Source organism: Fundulus heteroclitus, chromosome 2 (genome assembly GCF_011125445.2).
Source record: "Fundulus heteroclitus isolate FHET01 chromosome 2, MU-UCD_Fhet_4.1, whole genome shotgun sequence".
In the NCBI taxonomy this organism is placed as follows: Eukaryota; Metazoa; Chordata; class Actinopteri; order Cyprinodontiformes; family Fundulidae; genus Fundulus; species Fundulus heteroclitus.
In genome coordinates this window covers 11,036,838-11,045,160 of record NC_046362.1, presented here as the reverse complement: position 1 = coordinate 11,045,160, position 8,323 = coordinate 11,036,838, and the positions used below count along the sequence as shown (strand labels likewise).

The window sequence follows — 8,323 nt, the reverse complement described above, 5'->3', positions numbered from 1 at the left end:
CCTTCACAGAGTAACAGCGGGAGTACAAAAGGCTGTTATATCTGTTTGATTAGCCAGGCTATCTGCTCAGGTAGCCAGCCTGCTGTCCGCCGCCTGATGAAGATTACTCTTCTTTTTTTTTTTTTTTTTTTTTTTTTTGGCTCAGAATGTTTTCAAATTTGTCTTTCTTGTGAGGGAAGGTAACAGTTCATCCGGCAGTGTGTAGAAACAGGGGAGAGTGCCGTTGCTTTACCTCAGGCCCACATGGCCAGAGAAAAGTCTGCTCTTTAAAACCTCAATATACCTTCATGCTAGAAACAGGCCCATGCCTAATTATGACTTATGTGATCTTTATCTTGCTAAACATAACATCAGCTTAGTCTTAACTCTTTTAACTGGGCTGCTTCTGGGGACAGCGCCTGTCATGTGGGCGTCGAGAGAAAAGCCTGTAAAGTTGGTAGTAACTTCTACGGCGCTGTGGAGATCAGTCACTGGCCGTGGGTTTGCAGAGCTATAGAGCTCCCCAAGTGTTTGAAATCTGTTTGTGTCGCTTACTTTGTTTACTAGAGTATGTGTTTACCTTTAACAAATCTTTTCCTGCTGCAGAACAGATCAGTTTTTATATTAAAGTGAGAACAATTTCTAAAATGATCAAGTAGATTGCTGAGTTTAGTTTTTTTTTTTATTCATTTACTGCTACTGGTTGTACAAAGCGCTCCACTGTTTGTGCAGACAGCAGGTGAACACCCAGCTTTTTTTTTTTTTTTTTGCTATCCTCACACGCCACCTTATGCTGTACTGTAACTCAGTCTGTGATAAGTTGGATATCCATGGATCTATGAGTTTATGATCTGCACCATTTAACCTGCTTTGTTTTCCCTCTTAAGCCTGTATTGAAGATCAAATACACAGCGAATGTCAGCAGTGCAAATTACAGCGGCTGCGTGTTTTCTAAATGTTGTAGTGGTTGATTGCCTTGTTTGATTTATTTGACAATAATGGCTTTAGCAATAAAAAAAATAAAAAAAAGATGTTTTGTTTGCGTTGCGTCACTTTTTTACCACCCAGATAAAAATCTTAACCCTTCAAACCGTGCCGTGAAATAATGGCTTGTTGATACTTGAGGAGGTGATGAAAGTTTCAATGGCAGCATGATATTTACCCAGAGCAGGAATATACCTGAAGGTGTGTGTGTGTGTGTGTGTGTGTGTGTGTGTGTGTGTGTGTGTGTGTGTGTGTGTGTGAGTGCGCGCTCTGCTGTCCAGCTTCCTAACAATAGACTGGGTAGCCATAGGGTGCTGCAGTCACATGACCCCTGAAGGGTTGGACCTTGTCTCCTTGATGCTCAGCCTGCTGGTGAAGCTCAAGGAGCTGAAGTCTGAAAGTTGCTCATCACTGACCTCCATCTGTCTGGGTCACAGGTAAGAATGATCAGCGAGTTAAAAGAACATTAAAAAAAACATCTTTAGCTCTTAATTATGAATTATTTATTATTTTACTGCTTGTAAAAGTATTTTATATGTATGGTTTGTGATCCTCATTAGTGATTTCGAGGTTAGCCATTATCAGCTTTATTCTGCCTGCTGAGTTCTGGAGTCACACTGATTTACTTGCTTATGTTTTTTGTTGAGAAAACATTACAAAATGAGTGATTAACTATTTATCTAAAACTACAACCAGTCTGTGGGATTTCATTGTTTTTAACACATTTTTAACATTTTTGTCATCATTCTAAGACATTTGTATGCATATTGGGCTTTACTTTACGGTGCATTGCTTTTAACACCGCTCTGATGCTCCGTCCGCCGCTGACACCATTATCTAGTTCTCTGTGAGCTGTTGCCAGCTCTGTTGTGTGGTTTAATGATCAGAAACATTTGCCAGTGTAAATATAGTCTGATGGGAGTCCATTTTGCAGAGCTCAACCTGAACCAAATGTCGGACACAGAGGAAGTAGCGGGCGAGGAGGCTCAGTACGTAATCAGTTTTACTTTAGCTGCTTTTGCCCAATCAGCTGTCCACAATAAAGCAATCAACTCTGAAAATGTACTTTTAATGAAGTTGTCTTTTGTTTTTTTTCTTGTTTTTGTGTGTATTTCTGTCTTTCTGAAGAGAGGGAGAAGGTAAGAAAACTGGGATTTTTACATACCTAATCTATTTCTTTTTAAGTCACCCAAACCCCATGAATTTCATATTATATGTGGTTAACTATATAAATAATTACACTTTAGTATTTGTGTTGTAGTTGATCAGCTCCAGTTTCTTTTTTCTTTACTTTTTTAGCACATTTTTAGGACATTTATCACACTGAGTCCATTCAACAATGTCCATTGTTAGAGACGCCTGGCTGTTTTTTTAATCATTCCTAAATGAAGATCAACCTTTATTACAACTTCAGCTGTTGCAGCTGTTGGAAAAAGGGCCACACTATGGCTGAAAATAAATTTATACACATTCAGTGGTGCTTTTCTTCCTGGTTTTTAGAATGGGTATGAACGGCTGAGATTCGTTGAAACTTTGAAGGATCTTTTCTGGATCTGACATTTTCTGCGTCACGTTGTCAGGCCCATTGGCGGCGGCACAATCTGAGACGTCATGGATAAACATCAGTCTTACCAATCGGTGTGAGGCGCTCTTTAAGCCCAGATCTCCCCTTGGACACCCCAGTACCGTGTAGCGGGTATTTTTGGCTGTAGGATTTAATCCTGACACGTGTTAGTGGCCTTGTTTTGTGAAAAGTAAATACATAATTAACGCTGACACAGAGATGGTCAGACATAAATCGAGCGCGGCCGATGATGTAGCGGGTCAGGACATACGGGCAAAGCTTGGGGTTTTACTTGTGCCGGGTCAGTATGCCAGTCCGGTGCTGACGAATGAGACCATTAGTCTGTGTTTTGAATTGCACTGTTTAAGATTATTGTACTGGAAAACTTCGTGTCTAATCTAGACAAGTCGCTCTCTTTTTATTTGAAGAGTGGTGTCTTTTGGAAAAGTCTGTTTTCTCACACCATCCTAGACCATTCAGCAGAGCTAGTCAACTCTGTGATCTGGCATCTTCAGAGATAAATATAATAATAATAGAAATGGTTGTGATTGTAGCACAAATATACCAGAAACTCCCTCACTTTCTTCCTCTGGCTGTGTCTTTACAAATGTTTTCATACCCCTTGAGATTTTTCACAATTTGTCCCGTTACAACCATAAATCTATGGTGGTGATCTGTAGGTATTTCCCCCTACAGGCCAAGGAGCATATACAATAGTGAAATGGAAGTAAAACCTTGTCTTTTCCAAATAACTTTTTCCAAATAATTTGTTCACAGTCTTTTGAATCAATAATTTTGTTGATTCCTCTTATCCTTTGACCATGAATCAAATCAAACTTAAAGTGCCTGTGCGAATTCTCAGTTATCCGGGTCATCACAACAGCACACAGGCTTAAATCGGAGGCAATCGGACTTTCGACTCGTATCCGGGAGTCTTTGTCGATTCTGGTGGCTCGCACAGAAGGAACTGAGCGAAAGTTCGGTTGCCTCTGATCCAAACTTTAAGCCACAGATTCCCAACAGGATTTATTTTTTGGACTTTGACTGGGCCATAACATGCTTTTATCTAAACCACAGTATTTTAGTTCTGGCTGTACATTAAGCACCATTGTCTTGCCGGAAGGTGAACCTCTGCCCCAGTCTAAAGTCTTTTACAGCTTTTAATTTTTTCTTCCTGAAACATCCCATATTTGGCTCCATCCACCTCCCCAACAACTCGGACCAGCTTCCCTGTAACTGTAAACAAGACTTTTTGAGGCTGCAATGCCTTTCTTCCTACTTTTCCATTAAAAATGGATCTGAATTCTCCACAGTTGCCATTGGCCTCATGGCTGTGTGACCTGTCAGTTCGGGTGGGCAACCATGTCTTTGTAGTTCTGCTGTTGTTTTGTACCTTTCCACTATGGATTGATGGATGGTAGAGTAAAGGGGGCAAAAATACATCTGCAGGTCACAGTTTTCCTGACCAGGTGTCACTTTGGTACTTCTTGCTGTTGGATAATCCCAAAAACTATCCTAAGCATGTGCTGTTTGTTGCTTTAATGTGGGGGGGAAGAATGAAAAGAGGGTGTGAATGCCTGTGCGAGGCACAGTTGAGTGTTTTCAGTAACCAACACACAATGATTTTAATAATTTGCGTTTCTTTTTTGTGGTCAAAAACATCCAACTTACTTAACCACTGCAATGCTTTCCTTCCTCCAGATGAATCCAAACCCAAGCCCAAGTGAGTGGATACCTTCTCTTCGTTTCAGCAGTCAGCCCTCCACTTCTACACAGGACACATTGTGCAGTAACACATTTTTACCCTCTGCAGATTTCTGTCAAATATGACGGCCCCAAAGATGCCTGAAGGTGAAAAAGTGGACTTTGATGTACGTTTATCTCATCTTTTATGGCATACTCGTTTGAAGAATTCATTAGATCCTGTAATAACCGATGGCCCGTTATTTCACTTTCTGCGGTCAGGACTTCTACAGGAAGCGACAGGAGAAAGACCTGGGCGAGCTGCAAGCTTTGATTGAAGCTCACTTTGTCCAGAGGAAGAAGGAGGAAGAGGAGCTCATCGCCCTTGTTAACAGAATTGTGAGCGTCTCAGCTTTAGAGGAGTCAGGTTGATCTGGACGGACTCTGCGAGAAGCTTTACCCGCTCACCTCTTTGTGCGTTCGGGACCTTTCAGGAGAAGCGTCGCGCCGAGAGAGCCGAACAGCAGAGGATCAGGGCAGAGAGGGAGAAGGAGAGGCAGGCCAGACTTGCTGTAAGGTTTCTCTGCCCATGTACTCACTTCTTCAGAGTTTTTTTTTGTTTTTACTGCTATTATAAATTTATCTGCAGGAGGAGAAGGAGCGCAAGGAGCAAGAGGACCAGCGTAAGAAGTACGATGAGGACGCTAAGAAGAAGAAGGCCCTCTCAAACATGAGCCAGCAGTACGGCGCTGGACAAAAGGTCTTCATTTGGACATTGATTGGCAATAGAGCTTGAAAATACTGCAACCATACCAGAGCTCCACTTATAGTTTATTGATGGGTTAAAAACAAAAAGTTAAAGAGCTTATTCGTCTTTTACATTGCTTATCTTAATTTAATGACAATTTCTATCTCTATAAACGTTCACAAATCCAACAAAATGTTTAATGGCTGTATTTTCCCAGTATGGAGGGCTAAAAGTGCCACAGTTCCAAACATACATAAGTCATTAAATAAACATTTCTATATGTGAAAACTTAAAAAACAGGAACTACATAAAATAGATAATTTTATCCATACTTTGCCATCTCAATAATTCATGAAAAACACAATCAAATAATTAAATAGGAATCCTTTAAGTTATTTATATTGATGACATGTTAAAAGCATGCGCAGTTATTTAAGTATGTGTTAGTGTGGCAGCTTATCGTGACCCTGATTCATCAATCAGCCAGTGGGTTGATGAAATGAAGCCAGACATAATCAGTGGGGGGGGGGGGGGGGGGGGGGGGGGGGGGCCCACACGGCTACAGACAAAGCTGAGGCCGAGCAGCTGTGCAGTGTTACAGAAAGTTCTGTTCGGAGGGTCTTAAAGGTCAGAGTGTTAGTTTGTTTGTGACACAGTGACTGCTAGCCAAGCTCGCTGACTCATGTGTTCTGAGGAGGCGCAGCCGTGTCTGCGTACCACTCGCAGTTAAAGCTGCCTTCATTTGTCCACGAGGAGGCGGACAAATCATGTCGACAGTCCCCAGAGTAACTTGTTACATGAGGGACTGCTGCAAAGCACGACGAAATTAAAAACAGAAATAATTATGCAGTTTTAACAATTTAATGAATTTGTTTTAATTCATCATTTTTTTAAGTTAGTATAAACAGTTATCTTTTAATAACATTACATTTATAATAAGATATATATTGTTTAAACGATATCTTACGGAAGAGGATTAGGGCCACTCAAAAATTTTTTTTTATTTAATTCTGACTTTAATTTCAGAATTCTGACTTTTTTCACAGAATTCTGACTTTTTTCTCAGAATTCTTACTTTTTTCTCATAATTCTGAGATTAAAGTCAGAATTCTGACTTTTTTCTCATAATTCTGAGAAAAAAAGTCAGAATTCTGAGAAAAAAGTCAGAATTGAGTAGACTTTTTTTTTGAGTGGCCCTAATCCTCTTCCGTAAATATCTAGTAATAGGATGGCAGCAATTTTTGCATCAGCCTAAAAATCTTGTGTCTATATATACAGTACATATACAGTACATATACATATATATATATATATATATATATATATATGTATATGTACTGTATATGTATATATATATATACTGTACATATACAGTATATGTGTGTGTGTGTCCTGTTATTTTATGAGTCATTAATTGAAGGAAGCCCACCTGGGTAATAGCTTGCTCTTTATCTGATACACACAGAGCGACACCAGGAGAGGAGGCAAGAAGCAAACCGAGAGGGAGAAGAAGAAGAAGATCCTGGCTGAACGCAGGAAGCCTCTCAGCGTTGATCATCTGAATGAGGACAAACTTAAGTGCGACACGGCCAGGCTTCTTTTGTTCAGCGCTTTGTTTTGCCGCACGTGAAAAATGTTGACGTTCTGCATCATTCAAGTGATAAATGAAGTCTGGTCTGGATTTAGGGAGAAGGCCAAGGAGCTGTGGGAATCGCTGAGGGGCTTGGAGTCGGAGAAGTTTGATCTCAGCGAGAAAGTCAGAAGACAGAAATATGATGTAAGTTCATCGAAACAGAAGACACATGTTAAGTACGTTTTGGTCACAATTTAAGGTGTTGCTTGCACGTCAAAGGTAAATAAGATGCAGGCTATGCTGGCCCTCTGATGGGAACCCCTGCTGCACCTCAGTGATTTTCTGGTTTGTTTCCTTGCAGATTAACCAGCTTCTCTGCAGAGTTCAGGACCACCAGAGGTAGGTTCTCAGCTCTTAGTAATAATGAAGACCCAATCTTGAATCTTTGTTGGAAACATTCAAATATTGTCTCTTAACCTACTACATGCTATTTTTTCCCCCATCTCCTCTTGAACAATCAGACAGAACAAGAGCTTTCAAAGAGCTATCTTTCAATTTGAGTACACTGATTCAGTGGGAGTGTCGGGGGCTCTCAATATTTTTCTTTGTGGGAAAATTACAGGCACTTCATTTCTTGGGACTATTACAATTTTGCTCATCTCCTTTAGGAAATAGAGCAGCACAAATTGTCACATTTAGACATTTCACACATTTGGAGCATAGAGAGGAATCTTTGACCATCCAGTATTTATTAGAGAAGCTCAGTCTAACTCTCATCTGATCAAAGCACATAGTTCCAGTCCTAGTTGCATTTAGGAAGCCCAACATAAATGTGTCATGCTAGGGCCAAAAAGCTTCTTACCATCAATTATTTTTGTGTAAAAAAAAAAAAAAAAAATCTTTTCAATCTGGAGTTTAATTTTGTGCTGTGAGAATATGTTTTTGTCTGCGAGATAAACTGCAATAAATACAGCAAATACATTGTTGATGCTTTCTAGGCCTCTTTTATATAGCCAGTCTGGGTAAAAGCCCATACAGGAGACTTTTGCTCATTTTGAAAGAAGCATTAAAGTGTAGGATCCCTGTCTAAGCACCAGCAGGCTTTTTATTCATATCCTAATGAGGACAAGTCATCTAATGTATTTATTACATCTGCCCCAACCTAAAATCTGTCCTCAAAGTGCTGCAAAGTCAAAATTAAGAAATAATGGGACTGTTCAACAACTAAAATCTGTAACATCACTGAAGCAAAGGAGAATTTTTTTATTTTTTAATTATAAATATTTACATTTCAGCCCTTGAAGGAATTGGCAGACGGGATTAATGATTAACATTACTGCTTCAGTAACACAATGCAAACCAAGTCCGTTCTGAGTGATTCAAATATTTTGTTTCCCTTCTCGTTTCAGTGCCAAAGGTCGCGGTAAAGGCAAGATGGGCGGCCGGGTGAGGTAAAGCTGCTGCCAGAGCCGAGGAAGACCTTCACAGCAGCAGCTGACCTGCTCAGATACGCGGATCGTGTTCATTGTCCTGTTGTCTTGGGGTACATGTCAACCATCATGAGATTAAAAGAATAAAACAAGTCACTTCAGCCACTCTGGTGCCTCTCTGTGAATCATTCGTAGCCCATTTGTCCGACATAGTCAGAAAAATAACACTTTAAGAAAAAGGTTTAACTACAACATACGTTTAGCTTTCTTTGGCATCTAAAAATAATATTATACGCAACAAACCTGTAAAATTGTTATTAGATCTGAGTGACAACTTAAGGGAAATGCATTAAGGCAACATC

General features: G+C 40.1%; 1 protein-coding gene across 1 annotated transcript; it reads left to right on the top strand.

Moving 5' to 3' along the window:
• The first annotated feature begins 1,265 nt into the window (after positions 1-1,265).
• On the top strand, positions 1,266-8,127 carry tnnt2d (troponin T2d, cardiac). Its single transcript, XM_012880261.3, has 12 exons — positions 1,266-1,400; positions 1,898-1,952; positions 2,092-2,102; positions 4,229-4,250; positions 4,341-4,398; positions 4,493-4,609; positions 4,705-4,782; positions 4,860-4,970; positions 6,424-6,536; positions 6,645-6,735; positions 6,893-6,930; positions 7,941-8,127. Exons 2-12 carry the CDS (start codon positions 1,915-1,917, stop codon positions 7,984-7,986), a joined length of 723 nt encoding a protein of 240 aa, XP_012735715.2. The 5' UTR covers positions 1,266-1,400; positions 1,898-1,914; the 3' UTR covers positions 7,987-8,127.
• The last annotated feature ends 196 nt before the right edge of the window (positions 8,128-8,323 follow it).

Excerpts from the sequence above, each read along its gene's own strand:
- tnnt2d (XM_012880261.3), top strand. The coding sequence starts at position 1,915 with ATGTCGGACACAGAGGAAGTAGCGGGCGAGGAGGCTCA. Across the intron at positions 4,971-6,423 it reads AGTACGGCGCTGGACAAAAG|AGCGACACCAGGAGAGGAGG; the intron begins GTCTTCATTTGG and ends TGATACACACAG. Across the intron at positions 6,931-7,940 it reads AGAGTTCAGGACCACCAGAG|TGCCAAAGGTCGCGGTAAAG; the intron begins GTAGGTTCTCAG and ends TTCTCGTTTCAG.